General features: G+C 38.3%; 1 protein-coding gene across 6 annotated transcripts in view; it reads right to left on the reverse strand.

Moving 5' to 3' along the window:
• OPHN1 (oligophrenin 1) overlaps positions 1 to 23,108 on the reverse strand; it is a 618,968-nt gene that overhangs the window by 42,219 nt on the left and 553,641 nt on the right. For all 6 annotated transcript variants that reach the window (XR_006710966.1, XM_045472066.1, XM_045472065.1 and 3 more), the window contains one exon: positions 17,538 to 17,861. Coding sequence is in view for 5 of the 6 variants with exons in the window: in XM_045472066.1 (XP_045328022.1) it covers positions 17,538 to 17,861 (324 nt within the window). In the remaining variant the exon portion in view is untranslated. The remainder of the gene's footprint in view (positions 1 to 17,537; positions 17,862 to 23,108) is intronic.

Raw genomic sequence — 23,108 nt, forward strand, 5'->3', positions numbered from 1 at the left:
TGAAGTAACAAAGAACTCAAGGAATCGATCCCATTTACAATTGCACCAAAAGTCATAAAATACCTAGGAATAAACCTAACCAAAGATGTAAAAGATCTGTATGCTGAAAACTATAGAAAGCTGATGAAGGAAATTTAAGAAGACACAAAAAAAATTTTAAAAAGTGTTCCATGCTCCTGGATAGGAATAACAAATATTGTTAAAATGTCAATACTACCCAAAGCAATCTACGTATTCAATGCAATCCCTATCAAAATAACCACAGAATTCTTCACAGAGCTAGAACAAACAATCCTAAAAGTTGTATGGAACCAGAAAAGACCCCAAATGTTCAAAGGAATCTTGAAAAAGGAAACCAAAGCTGGAGGCATCACAATCCCAGATTTCAAGATGTACTACAAAGCTGTAATCATCAAGACAGTATGGTACTGGAACAAAAACAGACATATAGATCAATGGAACAGGATAAAGAACCCAGAAATGGACCCACAAATTTATGGCCAACTAATCTTCAACAAAGCAGGAAAGACTATCCAATGGAATAAAGACAGTCTCTTCAGCAAATGCTGCTGGGAAAACTGGACAGCGACATGCAGAAAAATGAACCTGGACTGCTTTCTTACACCATACACAAAAATAACTCAAAATGCATGAAAGACCTAAACGTAAGAAAGGAAGCCATCAAAATCCTCCAGGAGAAAGCAGGCAAAAACTTTCACCTTGGCCGCAGCAAATTCTTACTCAGCACGTCTCCAGAGGCAAGGAAAACAAAAGCAAAAATGAACTATTGGGACCCCATTAAAATAAAAAAGCTTCTGCACAGCGAAGTAAGCAATCAGCAAACCTAAAAGGCAACTGATGGAATGGGAGAAGATATTTGCACATGACACATCAGATAAAGGGTTAGTATCCAAAATCTATAAAGAACTCATCAAACTCAACACCCAAAAAACAAATAATCCAGTGAAGAAATGGGCAAAAGACGTGAATAGACACTTCTCCAAAGAAGACATCCAGATGGCTGACAGACACATGAAAAAATGCTCAACGTCACTCAACATCAGGGAAATACAAATCAAAACCACAATGAAATACCACCTCACACATATCAGAATGGCTAACATTAACAACTCAGGCAACAATGTTGATGTTGGTGATGGATGCAGAGAAAGAGGATCTCTTTTGCACTGCTGGTGGGAATTCAAACTGGTGCAGCTACTCTGGAAACCAGTATGGAGGTTCCTCAAAAAATTAAAAATTGAACTACCCTATGACCCAGCAATTTCAGTACTAGGTATTTATCCAAGTGATACAGGTGTGCTGTTTCAAAGGGGCACATGTACCCCAATGTTTAGAGCAGTGCTATCGACAATAGCCAAAGTATGAAAAGAGCTCAAGTGTCTATTGATGGATGACTAGATAAAGAATATATATGTGTGTATATATATATATATCACATCTTCTTGTAATATGCCATTATATATACACATATGTATATGTATATATATATACATATGTCTATGTATATGTGTGTGTGTGTGTGTGTGTATATATATATATATATATATATATATATATATATATATATATAATGGCATATTACTCAGCAATCAAAAAGAATGAAATCTTGCCATTTGCAACTATGTGGATGGAACTAGAGGGTATTATGCTAAGCGAAATTAGTCAGAGAAAGACAAAATATGACTTCACTCATATGAGGAATTTAAGATACAAAACAGATGAATATAAGGGATGGGAAGCAAAAATAATATGAAAATAGGGAGGGGGACAAGACATAAAAGACTCTTAAATATGGAGAACAAACAGAGGGTTGCCAGAAGGATTGTGGGAAGGGTGATGGGCTAAATGGGTAAGAAGCATTAAGAAATCTACTCCTGAAATCATCGTTGCACTATATGCTAACTAACTTGGATATAAATTCAACAATAAATTAATCAATTAAAAAATTAAGGAAAATATAAAAAATTATTAACTTAATCTATTACTTTAATTATTACTTTATTACTTACTGTTATAATTTTTAAAACTGTTATATATTTTACCTTAAGTATTTTAACAGTTTTTTCTTCTTATAGTTCTTTTACATGGCTATAAAATGCACAGGACAAAGTTCAAATTCCTTAATATAAATTCAAGGCCCTCTATGAGCTAGTCCCAAATTATGAACCCAGGCAGCAACTCTGGACCTTATCTTCAAGCTCTACTCTAGTCAAACTGGACTACTCACTGCCCTATCAAATCAAGCACTTGAGTCTTATTTCTGTGTGAGACAGTATGGTATAGTGGAAAGTACAAAAATCTGGAGTTGGGTAAGCCTGATTTTGAGACCATGTTCTGCTACTTCCAAGCTATGGGACTCTGGAGAGTTATTTCACCCCTTTGACCATCAATGTCTTCACCTGGGAAGTGAGTCCAATAACCTCTCCTCAGCAGATGATTGTAAGGACTAAACTAGATAGTCTGTTTAGAATGCCTAGCATATAGTATGGATAAGTTAATGTTAGACTCTGTTTTGCTTCCTACCTGATACATGCCCCAGTTCTCATGTCTTATCTGTATTGTAACCATCCCTTAAAACTCAGGTCAAATCTCATCCCTCTGAACACTTCAGGTGGCATAGCAGATTTACATTCATGTAAACACTCATTAAGTGCTTATATATTGCCTTGTGGTTCTTTTTAAATTTACCCACGTAGCCATTCTGGTGAGGGAGACATGGATGAAAAGAGCTAATGACAATACAGTGTGATTGGTGTTCTAATGGAGGAATTATTTGTGTATACACATACAAATTCTGTCTCCCCATATAGACTACATCTTACATTTCTGAACATGCCATTCCCCTTAACAGCAGGCTGGGCACAGAGAATTTCAGCTAAAAAAATGACCAAAATTATAATAATTGATTTTTCTAACACAGTTTATAGCATTCAAAGCATTCTTTCAGATAATTATTTGATGTTCACAATAAGCTTGGGAGGGAAGATGTTATGGGTCTTATCTTCTCCATTTCATAGAGAATAAAACTGAGGTTCAGAAAGGTGAACTAATTCACCCCAAGTCACATAGTTAGGTAAGTAATAGAGTGAGAATTGAAATCCCCATCTCTTTTTGCTGTACCCACTGTTCTTCTTAGTGTCCACTGTTTGTAATTTAAGGCATATAAAATTATAAATGGCAAAAATAAAGTAATGGTAATAACTGCTAAAAATTTAGCCATCATTTATTGAACACCTGCTCCATTCTAGATACTGAGATCCTGTACTTAGTACTTTATGCATACATTCTCATTTAACACTGGTCATAACCTTCCAAGGTAGAAAGTATTATCCCTATTCTACAGTTGAGAAAACAGAGACACACAGATGAGACATAACTTCATGGGTAATTGGCAATAGAATCAGGTACATGTGATTTCTTAAGTCAATGTAGTACCAGTACCAGTGGTTTTCAACCCTGGCTACACACTGGGAACATTAAAATCATACAGTACCTGGGGTCCATCCCCCAAGCTTCTGGTTTAATTGATTGGGGTAGGACTAGGGTATAGGTATTTTTTTTTTAATTTTGCTTTATTTTTTTTTTGAGAGAAAAAATGAGCAGGGTAGAGGGACAGAGGGGGAGGGAAAGAGGGAGAGAGAGAGAGAGAGAGAGGGAGAGAAAGGATGAGAGCCTTAGGCAGGTTCCATTTTCAGCTCAGAGCCTGATGCAAGCCCAATCTCACGACTGCAAGATCATGACCTGAGCCAAAATCTAGAGTTGGTCGCTTAACCAACTGAGCCACTCAGGAGTCCCAGGTATGGGTGTTTTTAAAAGCTCCTCAAGTGATGCTATGTGTAGTCAGAGTTAGGAATCAATAGGTCACATTGTGCTACTTGGTTACTGTAGATCAAAGATTACCAGAGTTGACAATGCCATACCATTTCTACTGTATAGTAAAGGTGGTGTTGGAAAAGAAGTGTATGTTGCAGTCTGTGCCAAAAAACACTTCTACCCAAAACTGTGTCCATTTTAGAGCTATCGCTTTTCTTGATGAGAGAACCAGATAATGCCCACTAAAATATGAATCCCATTCCTTTCCAACTAACAGCCACATCCAAATGGACATCACCCCAAGGCCTTAGAAAGGAAACATCATTAGCCTTGCATTCTTAGTCTCTTTCTTGATGATTCATTACAAATAAAACTTTGAAGTCACAGCAAAGGGATTTCTTGAGTGAAAGATTCCAACGTTCTCTCTTATCTCTAATTTGCCACAGTAAAACTACAATGTCAAACTGAGAAGGCAGAGATGGAAGAGTAATAAAATGGAGTCATTAGATCTAGATTCCAGTCTTAGTACTAAAACTACCTTGCTGTGTGACCTTGACAAGATCACTTCAGTACCTGTACAATGTGGACATGGATTCTTTTATAAATCAATGTGTCTGTGATATAAGTCTACAGGCCTAGATCTCTCCTTACTGCCTTTTATTTATTATTTTTTTAATATGAAAATTATTGTCAAATTGGTTTCCATACAACATCAGGGCTCATTCCACCTAACAGGTACCCTCCTCAATGCCCATCACCCACTTTCCCCTCCCTCCCACACCCCATCAACCCTCAGTTTATTCTCAGTGTGTAAGAGTCACTTATGGTTTGGCTCCCTCCCTCTCTAACTTTTTTTCCTTCCTCTCCCCCATGGTCTTCTGTTAAGTTTCTCAGGATCCACATAAGAGTGAAAACATATGGTATCTGTCTTTCTCTGTATGACTTATTTCACTTAGCATAACACTCTCCAGTTCCATCCATGTTGTTACAAAAAGCCATATTTCATTCATTCTCATTGCCAAGTAGTATTCCATTGTGTATATAAACCACAATTTCTGTATCCATTCATCCATTGATGGACATTTAGGCTGTTTCCATAGTTTGGCTATTGTTGAAAGTGCTGCTATAAACATTGGGGTACAAGTGCCCCTATGCATCAGCACTCCTCTATCCCTAGGATAAATTCCTAACAGTGCTATTGATGAGTCATAGGGTACATTTTTTTTAATTTTTTGAGGAACCTCCACACTGTTTTTCACCGTGGCTACACCAGTTTGCATTCCCACCAACAGTGCAAGAGGGTTCCCATTTCTCCACATCCTCTCCAGCATCTATAGTTTCCTGATTTGTTCATTTGAGCCACTTTGACTGGTGTGAGGTGGTATCTGAGTGTGGTTTTGATTTGTATTTCCTTGATGAGGAGTGACGTTGAGCATCTTCTCATATGCCTGTTGGCCATCTGGATGTCTTCTTTAGAGAAGTGTCTATTCACGTCTTCAGCCGATTTATTCACTGGATTATTTGCTTTTCCAGAGTGGAGTTTAGTGAGTTCTTTATAGATTTGGATACTAGCCCTTTGTCTGATATGTCATTTGCAAATATGGTTTCCCATTATATTGGTTGCCTTTTAGTTTTGTTGATTGTTTCCTTTGCAGTGCAGAAGCTTTTTATCTTCATGATGTCCCAATAGTTCATTTTTGCTTTTAATTCCCTTGTCTTTGGAGATGTGTCAAGTAAGAAATTGCTGTGGCTGAGGCCAGAGAGGTTTTCCCTGCTTTCTCCTCTAGGGTTTTGATAGTTTCCTGTCTCACATTCGGGTCCTTTATCCATTTTGGGTTTATTTTGGTGAGTGGTGTAAGAAACTGGTCTACTTTCATTCTTCTGCATGTTGCTGTCCAGTTCTCCCAGCACCATTTATTAAAGAGACTGTCTCTTTTCCATAAGATATTCTTTCCTGCTTTGTCAAAGATTAGTTGGCCATACTTTGGTGGGTCCAATTCTGGAGTCTCTATTCTATTCCACTGGTCTATATGTCTGTTTTTGTGCCAATACCATGTTGTCTTGATGATTACAGCTTCGTAGTAGAGGCTAAAGGCTGGGATTGTGATGCCTCCGGCTTTGGTCTTCTTCAAAATTACTTTGACTATTCAGGGTCTTTTGTGGTTCCATACAAATTTTAGGATTGCTTGTTCTAGCTTTTAGAAGTATGCTGGTGCAATTTTGATTGGGATTGCATTGAATGTGTAGATTTCTTTGGGTAGTATTGACATTTTAACAATATTTATTCTTCCAATCCATGAGCACGGAATGTTTTTCCATTTCTTTATATGGTCTTCAATTTCCTTCATCAGCTTTCTATAGTTTTCAGCATACAGACTTTTTACATCTTTGGTTAGGTTTATTCCTAGGTATTGTATGATTCTTGGTGCAATTGTGAATGGGATCAGTTTCTTTCTGTTGCTTTATTATTAGTGTATAAGAATGCAACTGTTTTTTGTAGATTAACTTTGTATTCTGTGACTTTTCTGAATTCATGTATCAGTTCTAGCAGACCTTTGGTGGAGTCTATAGGGTTTTCCATGTATAATATGTCATCTGAAAAAAGTGAAAGTTTGACATCATATTTGCCAATTTTGATGCCTCTGATTCCCTTGTGTTGTCTGATTGCTGAAGCTAGAAATTCCAACACTATCTTAAACAACAGCGGTGAGAGTGGACATCGCTGTCGTGTTCCTGATCTCAGGGAGAGATCTCTCAGTTTTTCTCCATTGAGGATATTAGCTATCGGCTTTTCATAAATGGCTTTGAGGATGTTTAAGTATGTTCCTTCTATCCCGACTTTCTCGAGGGGTTTATTAAGAAAAGATGCTAAATTTTGTCAAATACTTACTCGGAATCGATTGACAGAATCATATGTTTCTTATCTTTTCTTTTATTAATGTGATGTATCACATTGATTGATTTGCGAATGTTGAAACAGCCCTGCAGCCAGGAATGAATCCCACTTGATCATGGTGAATAATTCTTTTTATATGCTGTTAAAATCGATTTGCCAGTGTCTTGTTGAGAATTTTTGCATCCATATTCATCAGGGATATTGGCCTGTAGTTCTCTTTTTTTGCTGGGTCTCTGTCTGGTTTCAGAATGAAAGTAATGCTGGCTTCATAGAATGAGTCTGGAAGTTTTCCTTCCCTTTCTATTTTTTGGAACAGGTTGAGAAGGATAGGTATGATCTCTGCTTTAAATGTCTGGTAGAATTCCCCAGGGAAGCCATCTGGTCCTGGACTCTTATTTGTTGGGAGATTTTTGTAACTCATTGAATTTCTTTGCTGGTTATGGGTCTGTTCAAGTTTTCTATTTCTTCCTGTTTGAATTTTGGAATGGGTGGGTGTTTAGGAATTGTCCATTTCTTCCAGGTTGTCCAGTTTGTTGGCATATAATTTTTCATAGTATTCCCTGGTAATTGCTTGTATTTCTGAGGGACTAGGCATAATAATTCCATTTTCATTCATGACTTTATCTATTTGAGTCCTCTCCCTTTTCTTTTTGAGAAGCCTGGCTAGAGGTTTACAAATTTTTTTTTTCAAAAAAACAACTCTTGGTTTCATTGATCTGTTCTACAGATTTTTTAAATTCTGTATTATTTCTGCTCTGATCTTTATAATTTCTCTTCTTCTGCTGTGTTTGGGGTGTCTTTGCTGTTCTGCTTCTATTTCCTTTAGGTGTGCTGTTAGATTTTGTATTTGGGATTTTTCTTGTTTCTTGAGATAGGCCTGGATTGCAATGTATTTTCCTCAGGACAGCCTTTGCTGCATCCCAAAGCATTTGGAATATTGTATTTTCATTTTCATTTGTTTGCATATATTTTTAAATTTTTTATCTAATTGCCTGGTTGACCCATTCATTCTTTCGTAGAGTGTTCTTTAACCTCTATACTTTTGGAGATTTTCCAGACTTTTTCCTGTGGTTGATCTCAAGCTTCATAACATTGTGGTCTGAAAGTGTGCATGGTATGATCTCAATTCTTGTATACTTATGAAGGGCTGTTTTGTGACCCAGTATGTGATTGATCTTGGAGAATGATCCATGTGCACTCGAGAAAAAAGTCTATTCTGTTGCTTTGGGATGCAGAGTTCTAAATATATCTGTCAAGTCCATCTGATCCAATGTATCATTCAGGGCCCTTGTTTCTTTCTATCCATTGTTGTAAGTGGAGTATTAAAGTCTCCTGCAATTACCACATTCTAATCAATAATGGTGCTTAGTGTTTCTGATTAATTGTTTTATATATTTGGGGGCATCTGTATTTGGTGCATAGATATTTACAATTGTTAGCTCTTCCTGATGGATAGACCCTGTAATCATTATATAATGTCCTTCTTCATCTCTTGTTACAGCCTTTAATTTAAAGTCTAGTTTGTCTGATATAAGTATGGCTACTCCAGCATTTTTTGACTTCCAGTAGCATGATAGATAGTTATCCATCCCCTCACTTTCAATCTGAAGGTGTCCTCAGGTGTAAAATGAGTCTCTTGCAGACAGAAAATAGATAGTTATTGTTTTCTTATCCATTCTCATGCCCTATGTCTTTTGGTTGGAACATTTAGTCCATTTACATTCAGTGTTATAGAAAGATATGCATTTAAAGTCATTGTGATGTCTATAGGTTTCATGCTTGTAGTGATGTCTCTGGTTCTTTGGTGTCCTTGCAACATTTCACTCACAGAATCCTCCTTAGAATCTCTTGTAGGGCTGGTTGAGTGGTGATGAATTCCTTCAGTTTTTGTTTGGGAAAACCTTTATCTCACCTCTTATTTTGAATGACAGACTTTCTGGGTAAAGGATTCTCGGCTGCATTTTTTTTTTCTGTTCATCACATTGAAGATTTCCTGCCATTCCTTTCTGGCCTGCCAACTTTCAGTAGATATGTCTGCCACTACTCTTATGTGTTTACCTTTGTGATTTCGGGCCTGTTTATCCCTATCTGCTTTCAGAATTTTTTTTTTATCCTTGTATTTTTCCAGTTTGACTATGATATGTCATGCAGAAGATCGATTCAAGTTATGTCTGAAGGGAGTTCTCTGTGCCTCTTGGATTTCAGTGCATTTTTCCTTCCCCAGATCAGGGAAGTTCTCAGGTATGATTTGTTCAAGTACACCTTCAGCCCTTCTCTCTTCTTCCTTTGGCATTCCTATGATACAGATATTGTTCCATTTGATGCATCACTTAGTTCTCTAATTCTCCCCTCATACTCCTGGATATTTTTATCTCTCTTTTTCTCAGCTTCCTATTTTCCATAATTTTAGCTTCTAATTCACCTATTCTCTCCTCTGGACCTTCAATCCGTTCTATGGCCGCCTCCATTTTATTTTGCACCTCATTGATAGCATTATTTTTTAGCACCTCATGACTATTTTTTAGTCCCTTGATCTCTGTAGTAATAGATTGTCTGCAGTCCTCTATGATTTTTGCAAGCCCAGCAATTAATTTTATGACTATTATTCTAAATTATTGTTCTGTTATATTGCTTAAATCGGTTTTGATCAATTCATTAGCTGTCTCTACTTCCTGGAGTTTCTTTTGAGGAGAATTCTTCCATTTCGTCATTTTGGCTAGTCCCTGTGGTAGCTCCAAACTGCAGAGCACTTCCCCTGTGCTGTCCAGAGTAACTTGTGTTGGTGGGCAGGGCTGCAGTCAGACCCAATATCTGCCCCCAGCCCACTGCTGGGGCCACAGTCAGACTGGTGTGTACCTTATCTTCCCCTCTTCCAGGGGTAGGACTCACTGTGGAGTAGTGTGGCCCCTGTCTGGGCTACTTGCACACTGCCAGGCTTGTCGTGCTGCTTTGATGGGATATGGCCAAGGGCATATCAGAGGGATGGGTCCGCAAGGTGCACAAGGGTGGGAGGGGCAATCTTAGCTTGCTTTGCCCTTGGTGGTCCCCTGTGGGAGGGGCCCTGCAGCACCGGGAGGGAGGCAGGCCTGCTTCAGGGATGGATCCACAGACGCACAGCATTGGGCATTTACATGGTGCAAGCAAGTTCCGTGATGGGAACTGGTTCCCTTTGGAATTTCGGCTTGGGGATGGGAGAGGGAAATGGCACTTGCCAGTGCCTTTGTTCCCCTGCCTAGCTGAGCTCTGTCTTCTGGGGCTCAACAACTCTCTCTTCTGGCATCCTCTCGCCCTCCCCGCTTTCCGACAGTAGAGCTGTTGACTTTTAACATTCCAGATATTAAGTCCCACTGGCTGTCAGAACTCACGGAGTCTGGCCCCTCCGCTTATGCAAGCCAGACTTTGGGGGCTCTGTCTTGCCTGGCGGGCTGCCCCTGCACTGCCCAGGTTCCCTCCTGCCAGTCCATGTAGCACGCAACCCCTCTCTGCCCTTCCTACCCCCTTCCGTGGGCCTCTTGTCTACGCTTGGCTCCAGAGTGTCTGTTCTGCTAGTCTCCTGGCTTTTTTCTGGGCTATTTAGGCAGATGTGGGTGGAAACTAAGTGATCAGCAGGAGGAGGTGCACCCAACCTCCTCCTACTCCACCATCTTCCACCCATATCCTGTGTTTCCCCTTGCTGGCTTTTAAATGATGCTTTTGGAGTACTCTAGAAATCTGTTCTGCTCATGTACTTAACAAACTTGAAAAAAATCTCTCTATAGATATAGATTTAGATTCCATAGTTTCCTGTTGCTTGAAAAAGAAACTGAAGTGTTTTTTTTAACCTAGAAGTTAGTATCCACTTCCATTTGGCTTAAACTGATATTTCCGATATACCTTTCCACTATTTATCTTCACATACCCTGCAGTCCACACAAACAGTACTATTTGTTGTTCTATATACATGTCTTACAATTAATCATATTTTCCCCACATTCCCTTTACCCTATTCCCATATGCCCAAATTTACATCATCCATCAAGACTCAGCTTAAGTGCTCCAAGCCTAAGATGCTCTAAATTCTTTTCTCTGACTTCTAACGCACTAATCATCTTGTACTATTAAACCACGTTCCTTGTTTTGGTGGCTCTATGTCTCCTATTAGAATGCAAGCAACTCGATAGCAACATACAGGTGGGATTCATCTCTGTATTCCCCAAAAGCCCAAGTAAATTGCTTTGCACATAACTGATATTCAATAAATATTTATTGAGTAAAGAAACACATAGTTCAGTCCATTAGAAAGACAATGTAAAAAGATTTTCTTTTTTAAGTTCCCAGTTGTGACCTCTTTGAGACACACACAAACAAACATGATATGTCCAAATTTTATGTCCAAATTTCAGGGCTATTCTTAAAGCTAAATGGAAAGGTTTTAAATATACTGAGTGTTTCTTGAGGGCTTTTGTGTCCAGCCTTATGTTCTTACAAGTGATCTGACAAAGACCTTGCCCTCCAGGGACTTAGAACAGAGGTGGACAATGAAGTCATACATATGGGAAATAAGTGTGAATACTGTACCTCAGGACCGACATTAAAGGGTCAAACTTGAATGTCAAAAAAAGTGAAGTATTGGAGATTTCCCTGAGGCAGAATTGTCAGAAGGTTTCAAGGAAGGAATAGTACTTGAGCTGGACCTCAAGATGGTTAAAAATCCTTCCTTGCCCCCTTCTCCTCAACAATAGTCCTCCTTTTTCTCAGTGTTTGGCAGGGTCATAGAAAGTCTGAGGGTGGAAATAGTAGCTTTGAGCTCGATTATGACATCTACATTTGAGGCTTGAGGCTTCTCATAGGCTCCAAAATAGAGAAGAGTAAACACCTACTGTCTTCTATGGATGCCATTTTCTGAGAGGTTGTTATCCATTTTGAACTTCTATTGTATTACAAAATGTTTTGTATACCTAATCTTAGTTTACAACCACAAAACATTTCCTATAATGTAGGCATTGTCTCCATTTATAGGTAAGAAAACTGGCTCAAATAAGTTAAATTTACCTAAGATTATGTAGCTAATAATTATCTTCCTGGAAAATCAAAACAACTGCTACCACTTACTGAGTATTCATTATGTGTCAAGCACATAGATATCTCAATTCATTGTTGCAGCAATCCTATGGTACAATTATTATCTTCATTTTACAAATGAGAAAACTAAGGCTCAGAGAGGTTGTGACTTGATGAAGGTCCCACAGCTCTGAGGCAGAGCTAAGTTTAAAAATCACACCTGGGAGACTTTGGCGCCTGTCACATCTGAGACTTCACTAAGCCTTTTGAGGTTATGATCTTTATACCAAACTGTACTTCTCTTATTTTCTTTTTAGCTTTCTCCACAACCTGACTTTTACTACAAATTTGACCTCCCTCTCCAGCCCAACCTCTTCTTTCCCTCCCCATTCTCTGTCAAATGACCATAACCAATCTTAGCACTTGTTGATTTCTCAGTACCTCATGACCATCAGTCCTCAACATTTAGCAACTTTCTTTCAGCTTTCCTTATATCTATATATACCCAACCAAAGGGTAAATAAGGAGAGATTCTTTCTCTTTGTAGATTCCCCAAGTTTTCTAGAATCATCTCTTACTTTCTATGAAATTCTGCCATGCTCATCTGAAAGCCTCTCTTCTCCTGTAGCCACCAATTACTCTTTTGGATCAATTGGGAGTTAGGCTCCAGGAAAGGCAGAGAAAGAAGATAAAACACAGTAGATTACTAAAGCATAATTAATCTAAACAAACAAATGTGGATAATGGCCAGCACAGCCAATTACTGAAAGAGCAAGTCTGTTTCTAATACTTCTAGAGCAGATACAAATGTCACTGACTGCATGTCTTAGCCCAGTGGAAAATTGGTGGACCTGTGGCTGAGCAAGACTTTACAAGCTCTCTTCTCCAAACTCTAGAACACATCACCAGAATGAAGTCTTTTATTTCTTGTCAAGACAGAGAAAAAGAGCTAAGAAGGGCTCCTAAACACATGTATTGTATTTTACAGTATGGATGTATTCTTTACTTTTATCGAAGAACCTGAGGCAGAGTGAAGGTCTCTTTGCCCCATGCTCCTACAGGAATTTATTCACACCAGCTTTAGAACATGGATCACACTGGACTGGGACTGTTTTCTTACATGCCAGCCTCACCATGAACACTTGGAGGGCAGGGACCATGACCTTTCATCATTGTCCTCCCCGTTGCATAGCACTATACCTAAATAAATGAACAAATGCATATAAGTAGATGTTTTATCCACCCCACTCTCCAAAGGAAAGTCCCAAGTACTTTTCTGGAAACTATACAGAGGAAAGTCCCAAGTCCTTTTCAAAGCCAGGCCTGATTAGAGGCAGTGAGATTAAAGGACAGTATATAGGCTTGTATATTTTTCTCTCCTACAAGTTAATGCTTCTTAGAAAATAGAAATAAGAAGGTAGCTAAAACCATTTAAGAAATTAAAATTTGGTACCCAAGAAGCCTAGGTTCAATCTCTGTCTCCACATCTTACAATGTGGGTGGCTCTGGGAAGTTGTTTCACTTCTCTGAGCCTCAATTTTTCCTTAATGGGGAAATAAATGTGAAATGAGGGAGGAAACCTACCTCATAGGCCTATCATAATGATTAGATACAACAGAAAAAGAGAAAATATCCAGTTGTATGTCTGGAACAGAAAAGAGCCCTTGCCAAAATTATCTCAGAAAACAATATTGATTTTATTGTAAGTTGACTGCCATGGAACAAAGCAATTTAACATGCACTTTGTGTTTGCTATCTTTAATTGCTAAGGAAAAATGTAAAGAATATCAAGCCCACTCAATATCAAATCCAAATGTTGGATTGATGCAAGGGGAGGACATCGGGGACAGGGAAATGGCATAGTTGGATCACTAAAGAAATGAGGACTGTGCATTGACCTTTGACATGGTAGGCAAAACTCTGAACAAAGAGCTGAAATGGAGTGACAACTGCAAAGTACAGAGTGGGTCAGCTGAGGTGACTGTCATTAAGGCTGCTGGCCAGTACCTGGGGCCAACAACTCTTAATTATAGCTCAGGGTCAGAGGTGTTTGCAGCCTTTGCTTAATTGATATCTGTTCTGATGCCTGGAATCTACCACTGGAGTGGTGGTCAAAATAGGGAGGAAGCGGGGGGGAATAAGAGGTGAGGAGGTGGGAATGAGTGAAGTACAAACAGGCAACTATAGAGATGTAGTTAGTAAGAAGTTGCTATGGGCTGATGTCAAAGAGGTTGCTGCCTGTGTTCTCCTCTAAGATTTTGATGGTTATAGCAGCACTATCAACAATAGCCAAATTATGGAAAGAGGCCAAATGTGCCCACTGACTCATAAAAGAATAAAACAGTTTTGGGGCACCTGGGTGCCCCAGTTGGTTAAGTGCTGACTTCAGCTCAGGTCATGATCTTGCAGTTCATGAGTTCAAGCCCTGTGTCAGCCTCTATGCTGACAGCTCAGAGCCTAGAGACTCTTTTGGATTCTGTGTCTCCCTCTTTCTCTGTGCCCATCCCCCACTTGTGCTCTGTCTCTCTCAAAAATAAAACATTTAAAAATTAAAAAAAAATAAAGCATAAAAAAAGTTTTGAAATATACACACACACAATGGAATATTACTCAGCCATAAAAAGAATGAAATCTTGCCATTTGAAACAACATGGGTGGAACTAAAGGGTATTATACTGAGAGAAATCAATCTGTCAGAGAAAGACAAATATCATATGATTTCACTCATATGCGGAATTTAAGAAACAAAACAAATAAGCATAGGGGGAAGAAAGAGAGAGGCAAACCATAGAACAGACTCTTAACTATAGGAGAAACTGAGCATTGTTGGAAGGAATGTAGGTAGGGAGATGGGTTAAATGGGTGATAGGTTATTAAGGAAGGCACTTGTGATGAGCACTGGGTGTTATATGTTAGTGATGAATTACTAAATTCTATTCCAGAAACTAATGTTACACTGTATGTTAAGTAACTGGAATTTAATTAAAAACTCCCCCCCCCCCCCAAAAAAAAGAGGCAACTACATCATAAATTTGGCTCATTTTTCACCAAGGCCAGGATTACAACCACAGTTCTGTTTTCTGTAGCTAAGGCTGGAGGCATGGATCTTTGAAAAAAGCTACATAACACTAGCCTGTTCCTGACTAATTTAAGGTAAAAAGCAAAAACCAAGCAATGATGTGGCCCAGATTTAGACAGTCTGACTGATAATGGACAGTAAGATCATTATATTAACTGAAACTATTAGATCAGAGCAGCTGTTGCCAGGAACCTGGAGCAGGACTGTGGAGGAATGGGAAGGGGAAATTCCTCTAGAATTTAACTCTACAGTAGGCAATAGTTAGGGAGGGCTAAGTTGTGGTGTGCTGACCTTAGAGGATCTGGCTGACCTCAAGGCTTAGTAGCAGGCAAAACAAACTTCTCCGTGAAAAATATATCTTGAATTACCCAACTCTACCAGATTGATGTGAAGGTCAATACATGACTTATAAATTGAAGCAGTGTCTACATAGAAGTCTGGTGTTAATTGGTTATTTCCCTAAATAGGCAAATCTTAGAAAGGGGAAGAGCAGGGTAGGGAATTAATAACATATTTTGAATATTGATTATATGGCAGAAATTTTGGTATTTCTTTTTTTTTTTTAATTTTTTTTAAGGTTTATTTATTTTTGAGATAGAGACAGAGCACGAATGAGGGAGGGTCAGAGAGAGAGGGAGACACAGAATCTGAAACAGGCTCCAGGCTCTGAGCGGTCAGCACAGAGCCCGATGCGGGGCTCGAACTCACGGACCGTGAGATCATGACCTGAGCCGAAGTCGGACGCTTAACTGACTGAGCCACCCAGGCGCCCCTATATTTCTTCTAACCCTACCAATAATTCTGTTAGATGAGCTGTTTCTCCTATTTATAGATTTAGAAACCTAGGTGCACAGAGGTTAAATAACTATTAATCATACAGACAGATGGATCAGTGGGCCAAGACAAATAATTCACAGAGTCAGTTACTTAGTGGAAATCTTATCAGATTCCCAAAGAATAGCTTTTACGGAATTGTGCTCTGAGACAATGCCATCAGCCCATGTTAAGGTTGTTATATGCAACAATTCTTGAGAGAAAATGCTTCTTAGAAGTATTCTCTTGCCTCAAAAATGGATGAGTTGTACTTTTACTTGAACAAGTGGCTTGTTGTTACCTTAAGAGCATAGACTTATATTACCATTAAGTTCCTCCTCTTTTCATTTTCTCTAGAAAGTTTGGAGACAAATATGTGACACTGCTCCAGCAAGTATGTAAGGCTTCACAGCAAACATTTTGTGTATGAACTCCATTATTTCCATATCCTTACTATACTACCTTTTTTTCTCTCTTGACCTCATTTTTTCTCACCTGTATTCTCTGGAATCTAAGGCAGAAGTCAGCAAACTTCTTCTGTAAAGTATCAGATAGCTAATATTTTAGGTCTTGTAGGCCATTGGAAGGTCTCTGTTGCTACTACTAGATTCTGCTGTTGTAGTATAAAAGCAGCTTTAGACACTATGTAAGTTAAGTGGTATATTATGGACACAGAAATTTGAATTTCATATAATTTTCATGTGTCATGACATATTATTTTTCTTTTGATTTTTTTCAACCAGTTAAGGCCATAGTTTGCTAAGCCCTGATATAAGGCTCAAGAGAGTAGGGACCTTGTGTCTTATTCATTCTTATGTCCTCAACACTTAGAATGAGGCCAAGCATACAGTAAGTATTACATAAATACTTGTTGAATAAATTATTCTTACTATTTTGAGTTCTTGTATTTTCTATATTGTGAAATGCCTTAAATCCTTTTTGGAATAGGACAAGATAAAAAAACAAGGCATATTTTTAGAAGGTCATCTATCAAGAAAATAAAATATCCACAATTTGGATCCAAGCCTTTGTGATATCAAAGTCTATATTCTGTCCAGTATACCATACTATCTTCATAGAATTATGTACCCTTCTCCAGATACCCTCTGGATTAGCTCCAACCTCCAAACATGAGTCTCCACATGTAGTAACCAATTAAATTTACAGAAGTCAGCCACATCTTGAATTTGTAATTTAAAAATCCTATAGTTTTGCAGAAGTTGTGCCCTTTTGTCCTTATTTTGATTAATCTGGCAAGTGAGAATGAGAAACCAGCAGTTCACCAATTTCAAAGTTTCTTATAGAAACATAAAGTGATAGTTCCGCCTTATTGGAAATAAAACAGGCTTTTGTGCCTGTCAGACTTGGTAAGATTGAGATCACAGCTCGGCCAGTTACTAGCTATGAACGTTTGTCAAGTCACTTAGCTCTAGGATCCTCAGTTCTAGTAGGAAAAAAAATAGTAATACATTCTCCATAGTAAGGCTGTGAAGATCAGAAATAGTTTGTCAATACCTAGTACAGTGCCAAGGACATAGCAGATACTTAATGGCAACAGTAGCAGTAATAATATTTATAAAAAATATTATTATTAATTTATTATGCAAGTAATAAGTGCCTACCTTGTGATAGTCAGGCAATGTTCTAAACACTTGGATATAGAAGTAAATAAAACAGGCCCCAAATCACCACCCTCATTAAGTTTACATTCTAGTGATTATTGTGAATGGGTTTTATGTTCTTAACCATCATTCCAATATTAGTGGTAGTAAACTGGAACAGATTCCTATTTAAATATCTCCAACCTCAGAAAGATCTCAATGCACAAAAGATTTGGTTTCAATTCTGGTTTCAATGGGATTCCCAAGCACTTACCCTCCTTGTGGTGAGTCAGGGGACGAGGAGCTGGTCTCTTTATTTGGAAAGAGGGTGCTTTGGTGGGCCCAGAGCCTGGCACAGGTCCATTGGTGGCCTTTGATATGGCCTTGGTTCCTCCATCTTGCAGCCTAGACACCAGCTTCCCCACATCCACTTCAGGACAGGACTCCAACTTGCCATCTGAAACAAGCCTGCTTGGGGACTGCCTCTCAGTATCAGTTTCCCCACTCCTCTGAATAGGCAGTTTGGGGTATTGTGGTAGCTTGGGGGGTTCTATACTGCTGGTGATAACACCATTGGGTGTTTGATGTTGGATTTCATCTAGGAAAAGTTGGTGCAAAGAGGGAAAATTAATGATAACTTTATTACCATTTCATTTTTATACACACATAATATTGAAATATTGTACACATTTTCAATGGGGTTATTATTGTGGAACAAATCACTGATATCTCACAAAATCAGTCTCTTCCTACCCCAATTCATGTCGAGTCACAGATTCCAACAAATAGGGAATTCAGTTCAAGAACTGAGTATGATTTTCACCACCACAATTCAGTAACACCACAGTACACCAAGATGCTTTATTCAAAAGGATATGTAATTGAAAAAGGACTTAAGAGTTTCCGATCAATTATAATTCTATTCTTTTTAAAAAATTTTTTAAATGTTTTTATTTCTTTTTGAAACAGAGAGAGAGCATGAGCAGGGGAGGGGCAGAGAGAGAGGGAGACACAGAATCCAAAGCAGGCTCCAGGCTCTGAGCTGTCAGCACAGAGCTGGCGCGGGGTTCGAACTCATGGACTGTGAAATCATAACCCGAGCTGAAGGAGGATGCCTAACAGACTGGGCCACCCAGGCACCCCTATAATTCTATTCTCTTTAAAGTGACACCAATTAATCCTTAACTATTTCTATTCCTCTCAAAACTAATTTGTTAAATTCTCTTAAATTTCAAGTTAATAAACTTAACAGAATTTAACTTCATTCTCCATCCTCATAAACTCCCAACTCTAATGAAAGCCAAGGATATTCTCCTAAGACAAATTAACCAACACAAATACATGCAAAATTTTAACAACTAATTTTAAGAGATTCATAGCTTCCCTTAAAGCTGTTACTCCCTAATTTAGAACTCCTGCTCTAAGGAAAGTGGCACCTTTCTTCATAGTAGAAACCCTAGATCAGAGTGTAGTGGTTAATAACACGTTCTAGATGGCTAAATGAGACTTGAGAAATATGTCAAACAGTTGTAATACATGCATCTTATTTATATCCTGATTTTTAAAAAAAAATGACAGGAAAATTTGAACACTGACTGGACAGTGATCTTAAGGAATTACTGTTTGCTTTTCTTTCAGGTACAATGATGGTATTGTAATTTTAGTTTAAAAAGGTCTTTATCTTTTAGAGATATATACTGAAACATTTATGGATGAAGTGACATGAGGCCTTGTTTGGGGATGTGGGTGGGGTATAGATGAAACAAGAATGGGCATATGGTGGTAAATGTTAAAGCTGTGTGATAGGCACCGGGGAGTATGTTATACTTTTTTTTTTTTAAGTTCAGTTTATGTTTTAAACTCTCCATAGTAAAATGTTAAAAGAAATGCAGGCTTTGGAATCAAGTGGCCAAGTCTGAATTTCAGTTCTGCTTCCTATCAACTGTAGGACATTTGGCAAGTCCATGACCTCTCTATACCTCAAGTTTTCTCCTCAGTATAATGGGAATAATAATAGTACCTACCTCATGAGGTAGTAGTCAGGGTTACATGAGATGGTATACTTATTTCAGTGTGTGGTACATAATAAATACTCTATAATTGCTAGTCATTACTTATGCTATTATGCTCCAATTAGGCAGTGAGGCAAGAGTTTTTATGTGAGAAAGAAGGGCTAAGTTTTGCTGCAAAGACTTTCCCCCCCCCCCCCAGAGAGCTTTCTTCTATTTGAGAACCTGTTACCAATCACTCCTGTTACCATTATAGGGATCAGGGCCAAAAGGATTCCCTTTATAGTTTCCCTACTTTGTCCCAAAGTAGATAAATAGTCCTGCTTTCATAATCCTAGCACTAGGACATTCAAAAAAATCAGATTAGAACATTCAAACAAAAATTTACTGAAGGCTTACAACTAATAGGGGCATAAGCACAAGAGAGCCATGTAACTAGATCATATGCTTCCAGGACATGCCTTGTGGCAGAGGCTACCTGTAAACCTCCAGCACTTAGGAGTAATCTTAAGCACATTTACCCCTCAAAACAATGAAGTGAACAGTGACATGAATTTCTTCTCTCATGTGCTTTAGGCCCAACATCTCATTTACATGTTTCTATTTGAATACTTTCTTCTAGTATAAAGACCCTAGGAAATTTCACCCCTGCTCTACTTTAGAAGAGACAACAGGGATGGACTGTGCCCTACAGGATATAACAGCATTATTGCCATCTTAATACAGTACAAGAGGTCCAATGTCATAAAGATGAGCCACATATACAGTCTCACAGAGGCCACTACCTTCTACATAGGAAAGGATATTTTTCTGATTCAAGGAAACAGGGGATAGAATGATAGTAGCAATGGGGACTTTGGAACTAGACCCTCCGCCAAGGGAAAATATTTCCAGGTTCTGGGATATGCTGAATAATAATAACAAAATGGTAGTGATGATAATAATGACTGTGATGGTAATGGTAACAGATACCATTATTTGGGCACTTTCTCTGTGCCAGACCCTGTTCTAAGTGCTTTACATGGATTATCTCACCATTATTTTCAAAACTGCTCTATAAAGTAGTGAACTCTTTATTAGTCCTACTTTACAGATAAGGAATCTAAGGCACTGGGAAGATCAGTGTCACAAAGTTAATGTGGCAGAGCCAATTTTCAAAGCTAGAAGTTTGTTTCTAGAGTTCACACTCTTTCTGAAGAGAGAGTTTATTGCTCTTGTCAGGTAAAAAGTGTTCAGTATCATTCCCTTTCTTTAGCTAGTCATCCATTTCCACAAGAAAACACATAGCCCACTTCATAAACTGCAGAAAACTGAGAGTGAATCAGGAAAGACAGGGAGGCCTCACAAATAGGCAAGTAGCCAACTGGGGCCCTCTCTTCTACATGTGGGTAAGTGGTAGGGAGAAGCTTTGAGATGTATCATACTAGTATAGCAGGAGAAATATATCAATTATTATAATACAAGTAGAATAATGCAAATAAGTGCTATGAGGAGGACAGTGCTAATTCTACTTGGAGGGGCTGAAGAAGATCTTTCAAAAGGAGTAACATTTGAGTTGGGCCTTGAGGGATTACAATAGGTAGAAAACGAGGGAAAGGGAACTTCAGACAGAACACCTTAGAGGAGTGAAAGATCATAGTTTGCCTAAGAAAATGTAAACTAAGAGTAAAGTTTAGTGTGGTTTGAGCATAGGAACCAATTTTAGATGATAAGTGTGGGTAGTTGGAGATGAGGTTGTTAAGGTGGGTTGGGGCTGTATCATGAAGGCAATGAATGAATGCCATGAGTATGAACTTTATCACTGGGCTGAAGTGAGTATGACCACAGGGAAGTGGTATTATCAAATGCATTTTTAGAATATCCCTTTAGGTTTATTATTAAAAGTTGACTAGACTAGAGAGACTGAGGTAGGGAGACCAGATAGGATACTGCTGATGAGAAGGATCTAAATTAGAATACCAGCACCAAAGAGAGATAGATTCAAGAGATATTAAAGAGGGAGAATGGACAGTGCTTAGATATGGAGGTGCGAAGGAGTCCATGATGTTAGTGAGCAGACTCATTGAAATACTTTATACAAGAGGAATAACAAGTTTGGGGGTAAGATAATAGGGGTAAAGCACAGTGGTGAATAAAAGGATTTGGTGCCTTCTCAGAAGAGTGTTTAGACATTATACAGTAGACAAATGAGCTCTGGAATGAGATTGATGCAAATTGCTGCACTGTTGTTTAGAAGTAATGTGGATTGGGCAAAATACTTTCCCTCTGAGCATCCAAGGACCTCACTATAAAATGGATCTCAATTTACCAGCCTCAAATGGGAGGTGATAAGAATTAAAGGAGTATAAATTCATGTCTACTTATGATGGAAAGAATTAAAAAGATAACAAGATATGTAAGCTAAGTGTCTATTAAAGGATGAATGAATACAGAAAATGTGATATACATATATTCACATATGTGAATACTATTCAGCCTTAAAAAAGAAAGATATCCTGGGGCTCCTGGATGGCTCAGTCGGTTGAGCATCCGACTTCAGCTCAGGTCATGATCTTGCAATTTGTGAGTTTGAGCCCCGCATCTGGCTCTGTGCTGACCGCTGAGAGCCTGTAGCCTGCTTTGGATTCTGTGTCTCCTTCTCTCTCTGCCCCTCCCCCACTTGTTCTCTGTCTATCAAAAAAATAAAATAAAAAAAGAAAGATATCCTGCCATTTGCAATGATATGGATAAGCCTGGAAGATATTATGCTAAAGGGAATAAGGCAGACACAAAGAAAAAAACTGCATGATCTCATTTATATGTAGAATCTAAAAAAGTCAAACATATAGAATTGCATTGAGCCTGTAGATATCTATGGGTAGTATGGACATTTTAACAATATTAATGTTTTTAATACATAAACACAAAATATCTTTCCACTTATTTGTGTCTTCTTCAATTTATTTATCAATGTCTTCTAATTTTCAGTGCATAGGTCTTCAACTCCTTGGTTTAATTTTTTTATTAAGTATTTTTTGAGGCTACTGTAAATGGGAAGGTTTTTAAAATTTCTTGTTACTGAGTTTTAGGACTTCCTTATATATTTTGGATATTAACCCCTTAACAGATACATGGCTTGCAAATATCATTTATTATGTAGGTTCTCTTCACTCTGTTGTTTTCTTTGCTGTGCATAAGCTTACACAGGTCTTCAACTCCTTGGTTAAACTTTTTCCTAAATATTTTTATGCTATTGTAAATGGGATGGTTTTCTTAATTCTTTTTTACTTTTTTCCTTTTGGATAGTTAATTGTTAGTATGTAACACAAGTGAATTTTGTATACAGATTTTGTACGCTGCACTTTACTGAATTTTCTTATTAGTTCTAACAATCTTTTGGTGGAGTGTTTAGACTTTTTTTCTATATAAAATCATATCATCCAGGGGCGCTTAGGTGGCTCAGTCAGTTAAGCGACTGACTTCAGCTCAAGTCATGATCTCACAGTTTGTGGGTTTGAGCCCTGCATCAGGCTCTGTGCTGACAGCTCAGATCCTGGAGCCTGCTTCGGATTCTGTGTCTCCCTCTCTCTCTGCCCCTCCCCAACTTGTGCTCTGTCTCTCTCTCTGTCTCTCTGTCTCTCTGTCTCTCTATCTCTCAAAAATAAATAAACATTAAAATAAAATTTAAAATCATATCATCTACAGATAATTTTACTTCTTCCTTTCTTATTCAGACACATATTTTTTCTTTTTCTTGACTAACTTCTCTGGCTAGAACTACAAGTATTATGCTGAATAAAAGTGGACACAGTAGACATCCTTGTTCCTGATCTTAGAAGAAAAGCTTCCAGCTTTTC

The sequence above is a fragment of the Leopardus geoffroyi genome, chromosome X, assembly GCF_018350155.1.
Source record: "Leopardus geoffroyi isolate Oge1 chromosome X, O.geoffroyi_Oge1_pat1.0, whole genome shotgun sequence".
In the NCBI taxonomy this organism is placed as follows: Eukaryota; Metazoa; Chordata; class Mammalia; order Carnivora; family Felidae; genus Leopardus; species Leopardus geoffroyi.